The 23,444-nt window shown below is 41.8% G+C and overlaps 1 protein-coding gene across 1 annotated transcript in view; it reads left to right on the forward strand.

The window, feature by feature from the left end:
- The window catches only part of sun1b (Sad1 and UNC84 domain containing 1b), a 67,899-nt gene that overhangs the window by 16,593 nt on the left and 27,862 nt on the right, over nucleotides 1-23,444 (forward strand). Inside the window, exons 3-5 of the mRNA XM_072559838.1 lie at nucleotides 17,038-17,238; nucleotides 19,528-19,730; nucleotides 23,379-23,408. Of these exons, the coding sequence (XP_072415939.1) occupies nucleotides 17,038-17,238; nucleotides 19,528-19,730; nucleotides 23,379-23,408 (434 nt within the window). The remainder of the gene's footprint in view (nucleotides 1-17,037; nucleotides 17,239-19,527; nucleotides 19,731-23,378; nucleotides 23,409-23,444) is intronic.

The raw sequence follows: 23,444 nt of genomic DNA on the forward strand, positions 1-23,444 counted from the left end.
CTCACCACCCAACCCTGGAGGAAGAACACCTCATCTTCCGCCTCTGAACACTTCAACCCCAGGACATCAATGTGGACTTCAGTTTCCTTATTTCCCCCTCACCCCAGCTTCAAACTTCCAGCTCAGCACTGTCCCCATGACTTGTCCTACCTGCCTATCTTCCTTTCCACCAATCCACTCCACCCTCTTCCCCGACCTATCACCTTCATCCCCACCCCCATCCACCCATTGTACTCTAGCTACCTGCCCCCACCGCCACCCTCCCCTCATTTATCTCTACACCCTTCAGACACTCTGCCTGTATTCCTGATGAAGGGCTTTTTCCCGAAACGTTGATTTTCCTGCTCCTCGGATGCTGCCTGAACTGCTGTGCTTTTCCAGCACCACTCTAATCTATAATCTGGTTTCCAGCATCTGCAGTCATTGTTTTTACCGTATGGACAATGCCTACTGCTCTGCCTTCATCAACATTCTATGTCACCTCTTCAGAAGACTCTATCAAATCTATGAGAGGGGATTTCCTAGGTACGTATTGACTCTCTTTAATCAGTCCTTATTTTTCCAAATGTGGATAAATTACATCCCTCAGCCCGTCCAACAGACAGACAGGAATGCATTAATGAATTGGATGATCATCTATAGTGTACTAACTGAGTTCAAATTCAGTCAGTTTCCATGACGAAGTTTGAACCTCTATCCTCTCCGCATTAACCCTAGCATTTGGTTTGCTACTAAAATGCTATTACCACTGTGCCAACTTGCCTGTAAGCTGGTAGGGTCTGTCTGGTACTTATTGTCATGTACCTAATTGTCAATCAGTGTTGTAATGAAGTTAAAAGTCACAACGGTTATCGTCCAGTGGGTTTTGGAGTGTTGCTCCTTCAGATTGTTGTGGAGAATAAAATCATAAGACAGAATAGATAGCAAAAGTTTACTGATGCAACTGAAATGATACATTGAAAAATTATGGATTGTTTAAGTTTCATCTTTTAGAATGACCATGTTGGTTTCAGTTCTTTCATATGTAAATCCCAGAACTTGTTGTAAAATTGCATTCTGAAGTCAACTTTAATAATAAATGCCATGTCAGCTCAAATAATGCATTGAAAGTGAAGTTCTTGCAGAATTACATTCTATTTGGCTCAAAAACTGCATGAATCCATCTAAGATTCTAGAAATACTTTTTTTAGAAAGGTTCCATTGAGAATGTAACTTTAAAAGAAAATGTTCTAGGATTTACATATGGAAGAAATGAGCCCAACATGGTCATTCTAAAGGATGAGAGACTTAACAAACAATCCAGGTCTTTTTCAATAGAGGGGGGGAGCGGGGTGAAGAGAGTGGGGAGCAGACTATCCCTTGAACAGAAAAGTTCAATGAGAAACATATCTGGCCTGAAGTAGTGATATGCTGGCAGTGGGATTTTTAATAACTGTGATATCGTTCACTTTTCAAAAATTGTTCTTGACAGAACTGAAAGGTGTAAAGTTACTTGTGTGACCATAAGTATCTGGTTTTGGGGCTTTATTACTTACTGCCAAGCAACAAACCTGAAATACATATAGATGTTAGACAAGCAAGATCCCACTTTCCATCCTAAAATTAAAAATTGTCCTTGCTCTTGCCACCTGTTGACATCTACAGCATCTTCATTCTTCTCATGATTCAACATTTATTCCTTTGACTTCAGCCTCTTGAGTATCATATGACATCTCTGGAGATTGTTACAATCTCAAATTCAAATCCTGGTTAATGGCATGAGATTTCATGTTTTATTGTAGTAAATATTTTAAAAGGGAGGATATAGCCGAGTGGTCTTATCAATAGACTATTAATCCAGAGATCCTGATCATGTTTTGGGAACCTGTGTTCGAATCCTGCCATGGTAAATGAGGGAATCTGAAATCAAAAAGTATGTGATGACCATGAAACCTTTGTTTGTCAAAGAAAAACACAGCTGATTCACTCCTTCCTTTAGGGAAGGAAACAGTCATCATTACCTGGTTTGGCCGACACGTGATTCCAGGCCCATAGTAATAACAATTGACTCTTAAATGCCTTCTGAGCTGTTACGGATGTGTAATAAATGCTGACCCAATCAGTGAAACCCCCCTCAATAGACAATAGGTGCAGGAGTAGGCCATTCTGCCCTTCGAGCCTGCACCACCATTCAATATGATGGCTGATCATCCTTAATCAGTATTGTGTTCCTGCCTTATCTCCATAACCCTTGATTCCACTTCCTTGAGAGCTCTATCCAACTCTTTCTAAAATGAATCCAGAGACTGGGCCTCCACTGTCCTCTGGGGCAGAGCATTCCACATAGCCACCAAACTCTGGGTGAAGAAGTTTCTCCTCATCTCTGTCCTAAATGGTCTACCCGTATTTTTAAGCTGTGTCCTCTGGTTCGGCACTCACCCATCAGTGGAAACATGTTTCCTGCCTCCAGAGTGTCCAATCCTTTAATAATCTTATGTCTCAATCATGTCCCCTCTCAGTCTTCTAAATTCAAGGGTATACAAGCCCAGTCGCTCCAGTCTTTCAGCGTAAGGTAGTCCTGCCATTCCAGGAATTGACCTTGTGAACCTACGCTGCACTCCCTCAATAGCCAGAATGTCTTTCCTCAAATTTGGAGACCAGAACTGCACACAGTACTCCAGGTGCGGTCTCACCAGGGCCCTGTACAGCTGCAGAAGAACCTCTTTGCTTCTATACTCAATCCCTCTTATTATGAAGGCCAGCATGCTATTAGCCTTCACTACCTGCTGTACCTGCATGCTTACCTTCATTGACTGGTGTACAAGAACACCCAGATCTCTTTGTACTGCCCCTTTACCTAAATTGATTCCATTTAGGTAGTAATCTGCCTTCCTGTTCTTGCCACCAAAGTGGATAACCATACATTTATCCACATTAAACTGCATCTGCCATGCATCTGACCACTCCCCTAACTTGTCCAGGTCACCCTGTAATCTCCTAACATCCTCCTCACATTTCACCCTGCCACCCAGCTTAGTATCATCAGCAAATTTGCTAATGTTATTACTAATACCATCTTCTATATCATTAATATATATTGTAAAAAGCTGTGGTCCCAACACTGATCCCTGCAGTACCCCACTGGTCACTGCCTGCCATTCCGAAATGGAGCCGTTTATCACTACTTTGTTTCCTGTCAGCCAACCAACTTTCAATCCAAGTTAGTACTTTGCCCCCAATACCATGTGCCCTAATTTTGCTCACTAACCTCCTATAAATGTCTTAAAAAGACTTAAAACCATCATACGTTAAGCATGGTGGTTAATCTTTTTGGCAACATGTTCTTGAGCCACAGAAAAGCATACTCTTAGCACAGCTGAGAAAACACACCTCTGTTCTTTTGAAGTATTTGTTCTTTCATTGGGTGTGTATCACTGACGAGGCCATCATTTGTTGTTGATTCCCAATTGAATGGAGTAGCTTTATTAGATTTTTCAGTCTTCATGTTGCAGTTTCTGGAGTCACCTGCAAGTCAAACCAAGTAAGGGTAGTAAATTTCTCATATTAGTTAGCCAGATGGGTTTTTTTATATAGTGAATAACAATAGTTTCACTGTTACTTTTACGGTGATTAGATTGAGGAGGTGGGGAGGAAGGAATTGATGGCTGCCAGTATTCTAGCTAAAATGTTCCTGTTACTAAAGCAACTTTTTTGGTTTTGACACATTGTTACACATTTTTTCAAAAAAGGAACAAGGCAAAGCCCAGTGCTGAAAATAATTCACATGTTGCGAGGAAATTTTCCGAAATTAGTGTGGGGTCAAAATTAAGTCATTTTGCTAAATGTGCTTAATTTAGGAAAGCCAATGTGGAATTATTCAGGACAAATCGTGGGACTTGGATTGGGTTGCATACCTGGTCGGTCTGGACGAGTTGGATCAAAGGTCTGTTTCCGTGCTGTAAATCTGACACTAAGTGTTGGTTAACATGAAGTTTTTGAATGACACAAAAATTGCTTTGGGTGGTAAATAGTGAGGATCGTCATGGACTGGGAGGATGTCAACAGTTTGCTCAAGTGGGCAGATTAGTGGTAAGTAAAATTCAACCCAGAAAATTTGGAGTAATGAATTTGAAAAGGTCTAATGAGGCAAGGAGTTCTCATGAATGGTAGGACAGTGAACTACAGAAGATGAGAGGGTCCTTCATGTATACTTGCACAGATCCTTAAAGATAGGGCATGAAAATATGGTGGTTAAGGCATATGGGATACTTGCATTTATGAGCTGTGGCATAAAGACGAGAGCAAGGAGCTATATAAAACACTAGTTGTGGCCTAACAGCAGTTCTGGTCACCAAATTACAGGAAGAATGTGATTGCACCCAAGGGGGTCCATGGGAAATTCCAATGTGGAACCTGAGCTGAAGGGTCTGAGCTATTAGTAAAAATATTGTAGGATTTGTTCTGTGTAGTCAAAACTCAGTCTAAACATGAAAAAAAAACCTTTTCTGCAACCGTTGCTGTTAGGTGTGACTTAATTGCTAAGTCAGCTTTTTACAACCACCTTGTGTCTCACCAAGCAGTGGAAGCAACCAGAGAAATCTGACTGATACAATGTATTGGCCAGAACAAATTATAACCATCTCAACAAGACTTTGGTGAACTGTCTTTCCAGTACCCTTTCTGTTTGTGTAAGGGAGAGTTTTCAAGGAGATTTAATTAGTATCTCGTGCTTAATAACGGATACCTGTAGCAAGAATCTAATTTGTGTTTAATGTGAGTTGTGCACAGCACTGAAACCTAGTTTGTGTTTTCCAGCAATATCGGTCTGAAAGTCCAGTAAGTTGTGGAATTCTGCATACTTAGAGTAGTAGTCATAGAGCTGTACACCATGGAAGCAAACTCTTCAGTCCAACTTGTCCATGCTGACCAGATATCTTAAAGTAATCTGATGTTCCATTTGGCAGCATTAGGCCCATATCCCTCTGAATCTTTCCTATTCATATACCTATCCAAATGCCTTTTAAAGGTTGTAATTGTAAAAGCCTTCACCATTTCCTTGGACAGCTCATTCCATACCCATACTACCCTCTGTGTGAAAACGTTGTCCCTTAGGTCCCTTTTAAATTTTGCCCCTCACCTTAAACCTATGTCTTCTAGTTTGGGATTTCCCCACTCCAGGAAAGAGACCGTGTCTATTTACCCTATCCATGTATTACTTAGTCTTTACTTTTGTCATGACTGTGGGAACAGCAGGGGTTAATTTCCAGTGCATTGTTCCTGTGAGTCATAACAACATAAAATGCTTATTGTCTTCAACCAGAGTGTTGTCACAATTTCTGGGAATCTCACTTCAGAAAATGGGTGAAATTGTTCAAGAGGGTGCAGAAAGTGTATTTATCCATGAATGAGAAACTTCAGTTGTGTGGATATATTGGAGAAGCTGAGACTATTGAGCACAGAAGAGAAGGGTAAGTGAAGATGCTCAAAATCATGAGGGGGCTTGTCAAAGTAACTGAAAGAAATTATTTCTATTGGTAGAGGATTGAGGACCAGTGCATGTTAATTGAAGAAGTTGTCAACAATGTTAGGTAAATGAAAAGATACTTAAGGATGGGTAGCAATAGTCATAGTCAGTGTCATAGAGCACCCTTCTGTTGTCTTCAACCATGCTGACCAAATATCCTAATCTGATGTCCTTTTTGCCAGCATTTGGCCAATATCCCTCCAAACCCTTCCTATTCATATACCCATCCAGATGCCTTTTAAATGGTGTATTTGAACCAGCCTCCAGTGCTTCCTTTGGGAGCTCATTCCATACAAGCATCACCTCCGATAAAGTTGCCCCTTGGGTCCTTTTTAAATCTTTCCCTTCTCAACTTAAACCTATACCCTCTAGCTATGAACGCTCCCCCCCCCCCCCCCCCCCAGGAAAAAGGTCTTGGCTATTAATTCTATCCCATTCACTTCGGAGCGGCGGGAGCCAGGAGGAGGTGACGTAGGTGAGAGGTGATTGTCGGGAAGGCCAGTAAGTATATTTAAACTTCTTACCCTTCCCAGAAGTCCTTTGCTCGCTCCTTCCTCGCTGGCCTGAAGGTAAGTAGAACAGTTTATATTTGTGTGGTTGAGTTACCCGAGACACGACTAGGGTAGTGTCTCCCACCCCTCCTCCTCATCTAACATATATATTAAAAAAAAGTGGGAGCCAGATTGACAAGGTAAGGTAACTAGTTTATTTCCTAATCCTTTTTTGTAGTCGTCACTTCAGGAGTTAGAATAGTGGAATGTTCCTCCTGCAGAATGTGGGAAGGATCACCACTAGTGTCCCTGCTGACTACATCTGTGGGAAGTGCACCCAACGCAGCTCCTTGAAAACCGCGTTAGGGAGCTGGACTTGGATGAACTTCGGATCATTCGGGAGGCACAGAGGGGGTTATTGACAGGACTTAGAGAGGTAGTCACTCCCCAGATAAAAGAAAAAGACCGATGGGTGACAGTTAGGGGACAGGAAGAGAATCGGCAGGCAGTGCAGGGATCCTTTTTGGCCATTCTCCTCAACAATAAGTATACTGTTTTGGATACTGTTGGGGGGGATGACTTACTGGGGAAAGCAGTGGGGCACCTGCTCAGAAGGGAAGGGGGAAGAGGAGCAGAGCAGTAGTCATTGGGGACTTGATAGTTAGGGGGAACAGATAGGAGGTTCTGTGGGGATGAGAGAGACTCACAGTTGGTGTGTTGCCTCCCGGGTGCCAGGGTCCGTGATGTCCCTGATCGTCTTTTTGGGATCCTTCGGGGGGAGGGAGAGCAGTCCCAAGTCGTGGTCCACATTGGCACCAAAGACATAGGTCGGAAGAGAGATGGAGACTTGAGGCAGAAATTCAGGGAGCTAGGACAAAGAGTTTTCTCTGGTTTGCTGCCCATGCCTTGTGCTAGTGAGGTGAGGAATAGGGAGAGAAAGGAGTTGAACCGTGGCTACAGGGGTGGTGCAGAAGGGAGGGTTTCGGTTTTTTGGATAATTTGGAGCTCTTTCTGGGGTAGATGGAACCTTACAAGCAGAATGGTCTTCATTTAAACCAGAGGGGTACCAATATCCTGGGTGGGAAATTCGCTAAAGCTATTAAGGTGGATTTAAACTAATACAGCAGAGGGATGGAAACCAAAATTGTAGGACCGGTACAGAAGAGGATAAGAGTAGGGAGTTCCAAAATAAAGTATCTGACACTGGCAAGCGAGAACCTGGATTGAAATGTGTGTACTTCAACGCGAGGAGCATCCGAAATAAAGTGGGTGAACCGGCAGTGTGTGTTGGTACCTGGGACTTCGATGTTGTGGCCATTGCAGAGACCTGGATAGAGCAAGGACTGGAATGGCTGTTGCAGGTTCCGGGATTCAGATGTTTCAGTAAGAACAGAGAAGATGGTAAAAGAGGGGGAGGTGTGGCATTGTAGATCAGGGACAATATTACAGTTGTAGAAAGGATGTTTGGGGACTCTTCTACTGAGTTAGTATGGGTTGAGGTTAGAAACAGGAAAGGAAAAGTCACCATGCTGGGAGTTTTCTATAGGCCTCCGAACAGTCCCAGAGATGTAGAGGAAAGGATAGCAAAGATGATTCTCAATAGGAGTGAGAGGCGCAGGGTAGTTGTCATGGGGGACTTCAACTATCCAACTATTGACTGGGATTACTACAGTACGAGTAGCATAGATGGGACAGTTTTTGTCCAGTGTGCGCTTCCTGACACAGTATGTAGACAGGGCCTAGAAGGGGCGAAGCCATGTTAGATTTGGTACTGGGTAATGAGCCTCGCTAGGTGTTAGAATTGGAAGTAGGTGAGCACTTTGGAGACAGCGATCACAATTCTGTTATGTTTACTTTAGTGATGGAAAGGGATAGGTGTACTCCACCAAGCAAGAGTTACAGCTGTTGGAAGGGAAGTTACAATGCAATTAAGAAAGATTTAGGAAGCGTAGAATGGAGAAGGAAATTGTAGGGGATGAGCACATTAAAAATGTGGAGCTTATTCAAGGAAAAACTCCTGTGTGTCCTAGATAAGTATGTACCTGTCAGGCAGGGAGGAGGATATAGAATGCGTGAGCCGTGGTTTACTAAGAAAGTGGAATCCCTTGTCAAGAAGAAGGAGGCTTATGTTAGGACAAAATGTGAAAACTCAGGGCGTTTGAGGGTTACAAGGAAGTCAGGAAAGACCTTAAAAAAGAGCTCAGAAGAGCCAGGCGGAGACATGAGAAGTTGTTGGTGGATAGGATCAGGGTTAACCCTAAGGCTTTCCATAGGTATGTCAGGAATAAAAGAATGACGAGTGTTAAATTAGGGCCAATCAAGGATAATAGTGGGAAGTTGTGTGTGGAGTCAGAGGAGATAGGGGAAGCACTAAATAAATATTTTTCAACAGTGTTCACTGTAGAAAATGAAAATGTTGCTTGCATTTAGACTAGAAGAGATTGAGGCTCACAAGGAAGAGGTATTAGAAATACTGCAGAGTGTGAGAATAGACAAGTCCCCTGGGCCGGATGGGATCTATCCTAGGATCCTCTGGGAAGCAAGGGAAGAGATTGCAGAGCCTTTGGCATTGATCTTCAAATCTTCATTGTCTAAAGGAATAGTGCCTGAGGACTGGAGGATAGCAAATGTGGTTCCCTTGTTCAAAAAGGGTAGTAGAGACAACCCTGGTAATTACAGACCAGCGAGTCTCACTTCAGTTGTTGGTAGTGTTGGAAAAGGTTATGAGAGATAGGATTTACAACCATCTAGAAAAGAATAATCTGATCAGGGACAGTCAGCACGGTTTTGTGAGGGGTAGGTTGTGCCTAACAAATCTCATTGAGTTTTTTGACAGTGACCAAACAGGTAGATGAGAGTAAACCGCTTGATGTGTGTATGGATTTCAGCAAAGCGTTCGATAAGGTTCCCCACAGTAGGCTATTATACAAAATGAGCCGATCTCTCCACGCTTCAGGCTCACTGCCTTTATTCCTGATGAAGGGCTTTTGCCCGAAACGTCAATTTCACTGCTCGTTGGATGCTGCCTGAACTGCTGTGCTCTTCCAGCACCACTAATCCAGTATTTGGTTTTCAGCATCTGCAGTCATTGTTTTTACCTTATTATACAAAATGTGGAGGAATGGGATTGTAGGAGACATGGCAGTTTGGATCAGTTTTCATCAGGCTTGATGAAAGAAAGCAGGGGGTTGTAGTTGATGGAACGTGTTCATCTTGGTGTCCAGTTACTAGCGGCATACCGCAAGGGCTGTGTTGGGTCCACTGCTGTTCGTCATTTTCATAAATGATGAGGGTGGGTTAGTAAATTTGCAGATGACACTAAGGTCAGTGGAGTTGTGGATAGTGACGAAAGATGTAGTCGGTTGCAGAGACATAGATAGGATGCAGGGCTGGGCTGAGAAGTGGCAAATGGAGTTTGATACACTTGGAGGTGATACACTTTGGAAGGAGTAATCAGAATGCAAAGTACTCGGCTAATGGTAAGACTCTTGGGGGTGCAGATGAGCAGAGAGATGTCTGTGTCCATGTACACAGATCCCTGAAAGTTGCCACCCAGATTGACAGGGTTGTTAAGAAGGCATGGTGTTTTGGCCTTTGTTAATAGAGGGATTGAGTTCTGGAACCAGTAGGTTATGCTGCAGCTGTACAAAACTCTGGTACAGCAGCACTTAGAGTATTGTGTACAATTCTGGTCACCGCATTATAAGAAGGATGTGGAAGTTTTGGAAAGGGTGCAGAGGAGGTTTACTAGGATGTTGCCTGGTATGGAAGGAATGTCTTACAAGAAAAGGCTGAGGGCCTCTAGGCTGTTCTCGTTAGAGAGAAGGAGGTTGAGAGGTGACTTAATAGAGACATACAAAATAATCAGAGGGTTAGATAGGGTGGACAGGGAGAGCTTTTTTCCAAGTATGGGGACGGCAAACACGAGGGGGCACAACTTTAAAGTAAGGGGAGGGTAGTTTCTTTACTCAGAGTAGTAAGGGTATGGAATGCTTTACCTGCAACGGTAGTAGATTCGCCAAATTTAAGTCGTCATTGGACAGGCATATGGATGTACATGGAATAGTGTAGGTGGGATGGGCCTCAGATTAGTATGACAGGGGGCACAACATCGAAGGCCGAAGGGCCTGTACTGCGCTGTAATGTTCTATGCCCCTCATGATTTTATAAATCTCTAAGATCATCCCTCACCCTCCAGTTCAGGGAAAAATAGCCCAGCTTATTCACCACCCTCCTATAACTCAAACCCTCTATTCCTGGTAACATCGTGTTAATGTTTTCTGAACTCTTTCAAGTTTTAAGACCTCATTCCACAGAAGGGTGACAAGAATTGTATGTAGTATTCTAAAAGTAAAATATTACCTTCACCACCCTGTCTACCTTCAAATTCACTAATTATCAGTGCTGCTTATCTTTGTTAAAGGCCAGTTAAGTGAAACTTTAGTTACCACTGTTCTCATAACTTTAAAGTTGTTGCTATCTGGGTTCTTGCTTACTCAGTCGTTATAAAAGATTTGCAATTGAATTATGTTCGAAGTGCAGGGAAATCAAACGTTAAATTCTTCCATAATTTTATGTGGAATATGTGGCACTATCTTTCAGACTATAACTTCAGTCTTTGAAGCCAAATGCAATTTGAGTTGCCATTGGTAAAAGCTGTATACAGATGAATGGAAAATTTGAATTTGTTCATGTAGAATTTGGATTAATTTAGAATCATTGCAACAGGCATGTTCTTCAGTCAGTGACTGCTTGTTATTTAGGTCTTCTAATTCAGACTAATGCATATTCGTTAGTGCCATAAATGAAAACATTTTATTCACATTGTTAAAAAAATTGTTGGTATTACCTACATTTGCCAACTTCTCAATTCATTGAGATTCTGTCAGCTGCCACATGTAGAATTTGAAGTGTAAGACTTGGTCGATGGACCAGCAGTTGACTTTTTAGCATAGTTGATGCTGTGAAATGAAGGTTTGATTAACTGATTTGGCTGGATAGTTGGTTTGCAATACAGAATGGTGCCAAATGTCTGTCCCGTTCCTGTACCAGCTGAGATGGTTGTGAATGCTGTTACCTTCTCAACCGTTACCCCTTGCCTAAGGCATGGTGACCCTCCAGTTAACCAGTCGTCTTTGAGAGAGCAGCCCTTTGGTGCTGAGACTACGGAAACTGTACCTTTTTTTACCTAAGTAGGTGAATGTAATGTTTTGTGCTTGTCTGCCATGTTTTGTGGCATTCCTGTATTTTAATTTGTGGCTGAAAGCTACCTAATCTAAATCATCCCTCCCAGTTTGATAAAATACTACTTATTGTTTTGTTTTAGTTTCTGCATTGCTGACTTCTCATTTAGTTTCTTCCAGCATATCCACCAGTGATATGTGTTCCTAAATTTTGTTTCTACACTTCTTCCACTTACAATTAAGAGTATGCTGCACAAAACATTTAGAAAATAGTTTTTTTGTAAACATGAAAATTGGAAAATAAAAATACAAGATGATTGGTAGTAAGTAAGGAAGAGGTAAAAGGTTTGAAGCTGCAGTCTTGTATTGTAGAAGGACAAGGAGATTAACTAGGCATTTACGTTGCTCACAGAAATCATTGACCATGTCTTTTTGCTTGTTAGATTTGAGTTTTACGTATGTAAAATATATTTAAATTATCTGAGTATTCTGTCTCTTCATTTGAGACCTTGAGTGAAACACATTGCATTGACTAATCCTCTGTGGCTCATGAATAGAATTCCTTAGGTGAAGTAATATTTAAATGAAAGCAAGATACTGTGAATGTTGAAGATGAGAACTAAAACCAGAAATAAAAATAACAAGTATTTTTAAAAAAATCAGCAAGTCTGGCAGCATTTAGAAAGTTATCAAAGCATATCTATGTTTAATTGACTTGTGACCACCAAGCTTACACAACTTCTGTATGATATGTGGGAATAGGTCGAACTTTTTTTCATTTATGGGACAACTCCTGTTCAGTTCATTTTTACAATAGTGAAATGTTAAAAATGGGAACAACAATGTGTATAGGGTATAAGCAGGCAGTGAAGGAATTAAGTTGTTTGGAGAAATGAGATTCAGCTGAGCATGACTCATCAGGTAGAACTTAGTTAACAGTGGGGTGCTGGCGGCAAGGGTAATGGGTTAACAAGGTAGAAAAACATTAATTATGTAGAACCAAGATGAGGTGGCATTCAGTATATGAGGTCAGTTTAACAAGGTGAAAAGTATTTATGTGAAGTCAGTTCTTCATTGTGTAACAGCAGATGGCTTAATCTTCAGTATTGATATTAATTTAATTGGGTGACCATTACAATCAAAATTATTTAGATCCTCCCTGTAAAATGACTATATAGTTCATTGAGAAACTGCTATTCCAGAGAAGTCCGAGAACTTGTGTCCTTGTGCATGTGGGTGATCATTCTCTCTCCTCCTAGGGCCAAGAATAAAGATGGAGGTAAAACTAAACTGAGTGTTTTGCTTTGACTGAGGGGAAACGGGACAACAGTAGTCAATTAAACTGTTGAGATATGGCATGTGCAATTTTGTAACAAGAAATTCATTTGGATTTTGCTGGGTTGTATTTGAATTCGAATATGTCAGCACGTGAAACATTTTCAAAAGTTGCAGTTTCTAAAGGCAAACAGATCTGAGGATTGTATTGTTTGTTTATTATTGGTCAAAAGATAATTTTCTGCTCAAAGCTGGCCTGTAGGCATGGTACTATGCCCAGCTAATAACTCATGACTATTTTCAACATGAGCTCACTGCTTTTTCAAAAACGCTATAATAAGTACTGTTCTTGTTATTACCAGGAAAAACTACATTGCACAGAATAAAAGTGGTGTCCAAAGTGGTTTAAAGAAGTATTAAAGGAAATATCTGATTACAGGGATCACTCAGCAGTTAAGGAAATTGGCAACTCTACAAAAGGCTGAGTCTAAGTTAACTGAAGATTTCAAAATTTGGATTGGTAGCCTGGTTTGTCAGTAGTAACAGTTACATATCCAAGGTAGACGGATAAGAAAGCTAATAAGTCATGACCCAACCAAATAGCAGATAAAGTTTGAGAGGATGAATTACATAGTAACTTGACAGCTATTCCTATGTTCCAACTACTTGTGTTCTGGCCAGTCCAGTCTTTACTCTGGGCTTTTGCCATTTTTGTAATAGTGCTGAGTGCAAGTAACTTTCATTGCATAACTACAAAAGTTTGCTTTCTGTAGCACTTCATCAAGGAAGTCTTAGACAACACCAGCTGTTTTAACCAGTTGGTCTTTAGTTTGAATGTCATTAAATACTGCTCTGATAACTTGATTTGGAGCTTTATCAGCTTTGGCAGGAGTACAAATCTTCCCTTCTCTCCACCAATAGTATGCTTTCAATTTTGTACTGCTTTCTATATACGTCAGTATGAAGGGACACATTCAGCCCTTTGTGCTGATTAAGAGGCTAGACTTACAAAATCTGCTATCAATTATCTTCTAGTATGTCTCCTTGTTAACATTGTTTTGTAAAGTATTCATTACCTGTTTTGCATATAAAGAAACTAAATAATTTTAACCAACAGCTCTTCAATCATAAGCTGGTGTGAATTGTTAAATTGAGAATTTTTGATAAATTAAAACAAAATCCAACATGCCCTATTTTTCCATGGAATATATTGCTCCTTTGAACATGAACTGTAAACAAGAATCCCCTGCTTTATATGTACTTGTGTAGTAGAATGCTATGGCAGCTGCTGTTTTGATTACTAATTTTTAACATTTTTTCCTTTGCTTAATTTTCTTTCTCTTGGACTTTCCTGTCCCAGAATGAATTATAAAATCTGACAGAAGCTCAGTGACCTTATGTTTTGGGCATGGAATGGTTTGAAGTTGCTTGCTTTACACTGTGTAGTGTTCAATATGGCTTTGTTTGCCCCTTAGTGAACTGAAGATGTTTCCTTAGAAAGGGGAACAAAAATCACGTGAACTCCCACCTTAAACCCTCTTACTATAGGACTCCCAGCCCTGCTGTATTTTCACCATCCCTCCAGACCTCCCCCTCTCTGAGGATGAAAGATTAGTCCTCAGCAAAGGACTCCCCTTCATCCCCCTACGCTCCCGGATTAACGAATTCAACACACGTGAGGTGGCGAGCATTTTTTCCGCCGCCTTTGCACCTATTTCTTCAACCAGGACTCCTGCCCACCCTCTGACAACCCCTTCTCCTGCCTCCAACACACCCCATCCACCTGGACACCCCGTGCTGGCCTCTTACCCGCCCTCTAACTCTTCAAAGCCAACTGCTGCCATGACATTGACCACCTCAACCTGTCCACCCCTCTCACCCACTCCAACCTCTCACCCTTGCAATGTGCAGCCCTCCGCTTCAATCCCAACCTCACCATCAAACAGGCAGACAAGGGAGGCGTGGTGGTAGTTTGGCCCACCGATCTTTATATTGCTGAGGCTAAACGCCAGCTTGTGGACACCACCTCCTACTGCCCCCTTGACCATGACCCCACCTCCCACCACCAAATCATCATCTCCCAGACCATCCATAACCTCATCACCTCGGGATCTCCCATCCACCGCCTCCAACCTCATAGTCCCACAGCCCCGCACCGCCCGTTTCTACTTCCTGCCCAAAATCCACAAACCTGACCCATTGTCTCAGCCTGCTCCTGCCCCACCAAACTCATTTCTGCATACCTTGACACAGTCCTGACCCTCCTTAGTCCAACAACTCCCCACCTACGTTTGGGACACCACCCACGCCCTCCACCTCCTCCATGATTTTTGCTTCCCTGCCCCCCCCCCCCCAGCGTCTTATCTTCACCATGGACATCCAGTCCCAGCACACCTCCATCCCCCATCACGAAGGCCTCAAAGCCCTCCGCTTCTTCCTTTCCCGCCGAACCAACCAGTACCCTTCCACTGACACCCTCCTTCGACTGACTGAACTGGTCCTCACTCTGAACAACTTCTCTTTCCAATCCTCCCACTTCCTCCAAACCAAAGGAGTAGCCATGGGCCCCAGCTATGCCTGCCTCTTTGGATATGTGAAACAGTCCATTTTCCGCAGCTACACTGGAACCACCCCCCACCTTTTCCTCCACTACATCGATGACTGTGTCGGCGCTACCTCGTGCTCCCACGAGGAGGTTGAACAATTCATCCACTTTACTAACACCTTCCACCCCGACCTCAAATTTACCTGGACCGTCTCAGACTCCTCCCTCCCTTTCCTAGACACCTCCATTTCTATCTTGCACGACCGACTCAACACGGACGTTTACTATAAACCGACTGACTCCCACAGCTACCTAGATTACACCTCCTCCCACCCTGCCCCCTGTAAAAATGCCATCCCATATTCCCAATTCCTTCACCTTTTGCCGCATCTGCTCCCAGGAGGTCCAATTCCAATACCAAACAACCCAGATGGCCGCCTCCTTCAAAGACCGCAATCTCCCCTCCGACGTGGTTGACGATGCTCTCCACCGCAACTCCTCCACTTCCTGCTCCTCCGCCCTTGAGCTCCACCCCTCCAATCGCCACCAGGACAGAACCCTACTGGTCCTCACCTACCACTCCACCAACCTCCAGATACATTCCTCCACCTTCAAACAGACCCCACCACCAAGGATATATTTCCCTCCCCACCCCTATCAGCGTTGCGGAAAGACCATTCCCTCCACGACTCCCTCGTCAGACCCACATCCTCTCCCACCAACCCAACCTCCACTCCTGGCACCTTCCCCTGCAACCACAAGAAATGCAAAACTTGCGCCCACACCTCCCCCCTCACTTCCCTCCAAGGCCCTAAGAGATCCTTCCATATCCGTCAGAAATTCACCTGCACCTCCACACACATTTACTGCATCTGCTGCACCTGATGTGGCCTCCTATACATTGGGGAGACAGGCCGTCTATTTGCGGAATGTTTCAGAGAACATCTCTGAGACACCTGCACCAACCAACCCAACCGCCCCGTGGCTGAACACTTTAACTCCCCCTCCCACTCCGCCAAGGACATGCAGGTCCTTGGCCGCCTCCATCGCCAGACCATGGCAACACGACACCTGGAGAAAGAGTGCCTCATCTTCCGCCTAGGAACTCGAACCACGAGGGATGAATGCAGATTTCTCCATCTTTCTCATTTCCCCCCCGCCCCCCCCACCTTATCTCAGTCCCAACCCTCAGACTCAGCACTGCCTTCTTGACCTGCAATCTTCTTCCTGACCCCTCTGCCCCCACCCCCTCTCCGTCCTATCACACTCCCCTTAACCTCCTTCCACCTATTGTATTCCCAACGCCCCTCCCCCAAGTCCCCCCTCCCTACCTTTTATCTTAGCCTCCTCCTCCTTGGCACACCCTCCTCATTCCTGAAGAAGGGCTTATGCCCAAAATGTTGATGCAACCTGACCTGCTGCGCTTTTCCAGCAACATATTTTTCAGTTACAGAACATTGTTTGGGAATGGCCTGGGACTAGTTGCCTGATTGTCAGTTGAGGTGGAAAGAGCAGGAAAATAAAACTAATTGAAGTAACTTTTGTGCCAAAATGATTTGGAATGATTCTTTTGTGAATGGTATTTCCTGTAATTGCTTGCAAGTTCGTTGTCCTTCTGGATTCTGAAATGATTTTTAAAAGATGGACGTCACAAATTAGGATGGGAAAGTGCATGATTTGATGCAAGTTCAAGTTTTCGTGACTGTTGATGTTGCTAATCTGATCATATTTTTCTAATGGTGATATCGGAATCTTTGCATACTTTTAAAACTGGAATTTGAATCAATTTTTAAAAAGTGTAAGATTCTAGAAAACCTACTTGGGTATTAAATTTGTGATGAAAGATGACATGAAGTTGAAATTTTCTCAACCCTGCATGTACCCATGGCATGTTTTTAATAAAACCTTATTAGTAACTAGTTAACTATTCTGAGAATATTGTGCAGTTCTTTAAATTTGAGCGACTGTGTGGACAAAAGTGTTACCATTTGTTGGTATTAATATTGGAGTGAAATGTTCATCAAGTATATTTTGTTACAGTTCTAGCTATTCTACAGAGGCTGTGGATTTTGAAAGCACGCATCACTTGCATCCAGTATACGACTCACCAAGGATGTCACGACGCAGATTGCGTCCTGTTAGCACTGAGTATTATTCTACAGAGTGTGTGCACAATGAGAGCATTGGTAGCAACCATTCTTTCACTGGAAGCCTCTTATCCTACAAGGAATTGTCATCAAGGTAAGGATTTATTTGGTGTGGAGGGCAACAATTAGGCTTGGGCTGATAACTTGTGCAAATGTTACTTGTGACTTATCTGAAGACCATCTTAACTGTCTACCGGTGACTTTCAATGACTTATTCTTTTTCTCTGCTTTCCCCTTCAACAACCGTCAATGTCTTTTAAATTACCACTGACCAGCACCTTAACTGAACCTGTTAAATACACAAACAAAATAGGCTGGGAGTTCTGGCAAGTAATTCAATGGCTGACTTTCCAAAGCCTGTCCACCATAAGGAACATGTTGGAAAGTTTTAAAATTGCCTGGAACTTTGCAGCTCCAGCAAAACTTGAAGCTTATCACCATTCAAAATGACTTGATACTTAATCCACTGTCTAAAATATTCCCTGCATGCGCGCTGTAATAGCAATGTACAACACCTATTTTTGAAGTGCATTGCAGCAACTTAAGGTTCCTTCAGACTCTGAAATTCTTTTTTCGAGAACCAACAAGGGCAGGAGAACTTGGGAACAAGGCTGCCTGTAAATGCCTCTGAAAGTCTCACAATATTCTGACTGCAAATTATATTGTAGTTTCTTCGCTCACACTAGGTCAAAATCCTGCAATTCCTCCTCTAATAATCATGTGGTGCACCTACATTGACTGCAGCCATCCAAGGTGTTTGCTTGTGCCCCCCCCCAAAATTAAGTGCTGTTGGAGGTGGGCAGTAAATGCAGGACAGCAATGCTTATCAGAGTTGAGAATGTGGTGCTGGAAAAGTATAGCAGGTCAGGCAGCATCAGAGGAGCAAGAGAATCGACGTTTCGGGCATAACCCCTTCATCAAGAATGAATTACTGATGAGGGGCTTATGCCTGAAACGTCGATTCTCTTTCTCCTCTGGTGCTGCCTGACCTGCTATGCTTTTCCAGCACCCCACACTTGCCTCTGATCTCCAGCAATTGCAGTCCTCACTTGCTGCTTGCAATGCTTATCAGCAAAGCAATTTTTTTCAAATTGACAATGCTGATCAGATGTCTCCACAAGTGCTCATCTTGTTGAGCATCAAGAATCCTTTTCTGATAAGTCATTATATTTTTTCTCTTCTCCCCCTAAACCAAAATCAAAGCACTTCTTCACTTGATTTAGGTTGGTAGTCATGGTTCAATCCTTTTTTAATCAAGATTGCAGATACCTGAGATACAAGGCAAGCTCTGAGAATGAAACAATGACAAGTATAAAGTTGTTAGTCATTGAAATTTTTTTTAGTAAATTAAGTAAATGGATTTTTTATACACAGACTTTATCAAAAAGTAAAAGATGTAAGAAATTGCATCTGTCGACACCTGATATTCACTTGCATGATCGTCCAATCTGAGATGGAGAGGTAGGGACAGCATGATTGTGAATATCTGTCATTTGTGCCTACAATTTGAAAGTTTCTGACCAGATCAAAAACTCTATTTTGTGACTATTGAGAGATACTGACCATGAATTATTTCTGTTGCTTAATCGTGCATCTATAATACATATAGTTCGTTCTTCTGTCTACTTAACATCAAATTATATCAATGGACAATGTTTCCTTTTAATTGGATTTCCTCACCATTCTTAGCCTGTGAAACTATGTAAAAGTTAAGAGACACAGGAAATCTGCTTCACGATCTGTCAATCTCAACTATTATGATGCCCACGGAGGCCATTTGTCCCATCACTCCTGCAGTCTCTTCAAATGAGTGTCATTGCCTAGTGTCAATCTTATGCTTTTTACCTGTAGCCTTGCACACTGTTATAATCCAAGTATTTACCAAATGCCCTCTTGAATGCCTCAATTGAATCTGTCTCCACTACATTTCCAAATAGTGCATTTCATATGTTAATGACTTGCTATGTGAAAGTTTTTTTTTCCTCTCTCATCATCCTGGTTTCTTCACGTCACTTCAAATCTGTGCCCTCTAGTTCTTCCTTTTGAGTGGGAAATAGCTTCTCCTAATCTACTGTAAGCAGACCACTTATTTTGAAAATGTCCGTCAAATTTCTCTTAGCCAGCTTCTCGCTTAGGAGACAGTCAGAACTTGTTTAATCTGTCTTCATAACTGAGCTGATTTCTGCTCTTCCTAGTATTGGTTTCCACATTTTGAAGGTAATCTTGAGGTGACCATGCCCCTTTTTGGTTAATGTTTCTCCAAATGTTATGTTTGGGAATTTGTATATGTACTCAAACTCTAACCTACTGCAGTGCACTGTTTTGGTGGAAAGCCTGAACATTTGTCATGGTTCTTTCAACAAAGGTTTTTCTTTTCCCCCAGAAGTGTAAAACAACAACAAGAAAAACACAAAAGTGCAAGCAAACAAACTGTTTCTGTGTCTCATACTCCAAGGAAAGCAAAGGTTGAGTCATCAGTTTCCAGTCAGAGCAGTGTCCTCAGCTATGGGACAGACTCATCAATGGTGTCCACAGTATTGGATGAGTCTTCGATTCAAGAAAGAACAGAGTTGGGCCATTTCTGGGGTAAGCAACCTGTCAAACTAGTAATTAAACAAAATTTTATTATTTCGGGTAAGGTCCTGGGGAGTATTGCTGAAGAAAGAGACCTTGGAATGCAGGTTCATAGTTCCTTGAAAGTGGAGTCGCAGGTAGATAGGATAGTGAAGAAGGCGTTTGGTATGCTTTCCTTTATTGGTCAGAGTATTGAGTACAGGAGTTGGGAGGTCATGTTGCAGCTGTGCAGGACATTGGTTAGGCTGCTGTTGGAATATTGCATGCAGTTCTGGTCTCCTTCCTATCTGAAGGATGTTGTGAAAATTGAAAGGGTTCAGAAAAGATTTACAAGGATGTTGTCAGGGTTTGTAGGGTTTGAGCTATAGAGAAAGGATGAATAGGCTGGGGCTGTTTTCCCTGGAGCATCAGAGGCTGAGGGGGTGACCTTTATAGAGGTTTATAAAATCATGAGGTGCGTGGATAGAATAAATAGACAGTCTTTTCCCTGGGCTGGGCAAGTACAGAACTGGAGGGCATAGGTTTAGGGTGAGAGGGGAAAGATATAAAAGGGTCCTCGGGGTAACCTTTTCATGCAGAGGGTGGTGCGTGTTTAGAATGAGCTGTCCAAGGAAGTGGTGGAGACTGGTATAATTACAGCATTTAAAAGGTATCTTGATGGGTATATCAGGAAGGGTTTAGAGGGATTAGTGTAAATGGGACTAGATTAGGTTAGGATATCTGGTTGACATGGATGAATTGGACCGAAGGGTCTGTTTGTGCTGTATCTTCATGATGATTGTAGGTTGAATTGGAGAATAATAGTCTTTGAAAGCAAATCAGTTCCACTTCTGCTTATTATTGTTTAGATTTACATAATTAGTTTGAATGTTTTGTCAGTGTCAATCCAGAAGAAGGCCATACTGGATTATTTTTCACTGGCTACCTTCTGTGGAAAGAAACTTTCAATGGGTTTCAAACTATTGAGTCCTATTGTTTGAGCCTAGATATTTTGGAATATGTTTTTGAGTATAATCACAGTTCCTTGAAGATTCTTTTTCCACTTCTCTTTATAGTAATACTTTTAAAATGCATGTACAACCCTTCATTTGCTGCATTACTGAATCTAAATTAAACTTTGTGATGTTGATGCACTTTGGGCAGTATTTTTACATTTCATCATGACTCTGCGTCCATGACTTGTCACATTTTTAAGCATTTTGGGCTTGAAAAGTGACTAATGCTTGTAGGTGGCTGATTTCTGAGCCTTATTAGCAGTACTTTGAATTTCTTTCTGGAGCTTGCTGTATTTAAAATCCAGTTAAAGTAAAATTAGTTTTTGCCTTCACTAAGAAACCAGATTTGAGCTGGGGGATTATGTATAGTACCTGATTCTGTCAGAAGTGAAGTAACATCAAGGGTGGCATGGTGCTCAGTGGTTTGATTCCAGCCTCTGGCAACTGTCTGTGTGGAGTTTGCACGTTCTCCCTGTGTCAGTGTGGGTTTCCTCCGGGTGCTCCGGTTTCCTCCCACAATCCAAAGATGTGCAGTTCAGGTGAATTGGCCATGCTAAGTTGTCCATAGTGCTAGGTGCATTAGTTTGGGCGGGGGGGGGTTACTCTTCAGAGGGTCGCTGTGGACTTGTTGGGCCAAAGGGCCTGTTTCCACATTGTAGGGAATCTAATCTAATCATGGAAATCTGTGAATGTTAACTGAAATGTCCCTGCACAAACTTGTCAATTTTTTAAAAAATAAGCTCCACTTTAGATGTTCTAAACAAATGCTTGCTTGATTTTGAAATCCATTTGCATGTGGAGTATCTCAGACTCTAACAAATGAAGCATAATGCTAGAAGATGTTATCTTAAAACCACCAGCAAGATCTTTTAGGAAACCACTTAAACCACACAAAGGGAAGTAAGGGCAAAATAATAATGTTCAAGTTCAGTATTACGTGGCGTGCTGTTCAAACAAGATTATACCTGGCTTAGACATTTTGAATTAATTTCAGCAGATGTGTGCTTCTATCAGTAATGTCCCTACATTTGTCCAGAGAGCCCGGTTTTAAATCCATTTGAACAAATATTTCAAGTGCAGGAACTGTATAGACAGCCAAAACAGGTGCATGTGTACAGCCTTTCAAAAGAGTTCTTCATTTTTGAAGGAAGAGGTGCGAAAGTCTTAAACACTTTTTTTGTTTTTGTTTAGAATTAGAAAATTCTAAAATATGTCATTATACTCTGACATTTTGTTGGTTTCTTTGAATAATGTTTAACCTTTGGTAGTGGAAATGAAATGTAGTCCAACCCTGATAGCTGGGGACCTATTAAATCCTAGCTACAGTAATTATTATATTCTCCCAAATGTAAGCTGATACATTTGAGTTCAGTGTATTTGAGTGTTTATTACACTTGAAGTTTTATCAAATGAAGCTATCAATAGCTATCTATTAAGTATTTATAAAGCTGAAATTTTTTTTATCAGATCATTCCTTTTTAAATAGGTCCAGCGTAGAATTGTTACACAATCTAAGAAAATCGCACTTTTGATTCTGCTAATGGGGACTGAGTTAACAAAGGAGTACCAGAAGTGATTTTAACACATTTTGGTTTAAGGGTGGAAAATACGAATGTTTTTGACTGCTCTGAGCTATTAATTGAACTTTGTTGAAAGATGGGTACAGGTGGCTGAAGTGAGAACTAGTTAAAACTGTGCTGTGATAACTTTTGAATATATAACCTGCTTTCATGTGCTGCCTAAACCTGTGGACAAGACGATTTAGAAAAAGGTGCAAAAACATTCATGTTGCAAGTCTAATTGAAACTTGTATAGGCATAAGAAATGGCTTCCATCTCCAACATTAATTATTGATGTAGGAGCATTGATCTTGGAATCTGTGCTGGAAATGATAGCACATAAGGCAGCATTAATAGAGAGAGAGCAAGTTAATGTTGAGACTAGATGACTTTTCAGAGCTGACATGAGGTGTAGAGGGGCAGTATTCAGGCATATCACAATGTGAGAATGGCAATACAAGTGTGTCACTACCAAATTTGGGGCGGGGGGCATTGAAGAGATAGGCCCACTGGAGTGGGGAGAGGACAGAGAACGCAACAAGTAAAGTTAAAGAAGAGAGAGAATGGGAGAGTGTTCACAATCTGAAGGTGTTGAATTCAATATTTCATCCAGAAGGTTGTAAAACACGTAGTCTGAAGACGTTCAAGTTTGTGCTGTGATTCATTGGAGCATTGCATACGTGATAGATGTTGCTTTGTTGACAAATTCTACTGCAAGAGCAACTGACCACCTGATTTACATTTTTCATGTATTACTTGTATTTGGTGATTTCTTTCTTAATGATGCAATGGAACAGTATAAGTTGCAGTAAAACAAAGAATTTATGTTTATATAGTGTCGTTCATGACCCCTTTACAGAGCTTGTTGAAGTTTTATGACTTTAGAGATATTGTATATTGGTAATGGTTTTGTTCAGCATAAATCAGCATTTAAACTGTTTTTGCTGATATTCAAGTCAACTCTTGTTTGAGAATTAAACCTGAAATATCATAGCTAAGGAGTATCTGCTTTGTTTCAACCCACTGACTAAGGTGGCTTGACACAATTTTGCTAATTGTGAAATGGAACGATATTGAAATTTGTTTTGCTTGCTTTTTACAAACAGGTCTAGATGATGAGGACGGAGATGGCAAAGGTAAAGAAATCCTCAGCTGTTATGACTCATTCACCA

Source organism: Chiloscyllium punctatum, chromosome 40 (genome assembly GCF_047496795.1).
Source record: "Chiloscyllium punctatum isolate Juve2018m chromosome 40, sChiPun1.3, whole genome shotgun sequence".
Taxonomy (NCBI): domain Eukaryota; kingdom Metazoa; phylum Chordata; class Chondrichthyes; order Orectolobiformes; family Hemiscylliidae; genus Chiloscyllium; species Chiloscyllium punctatum.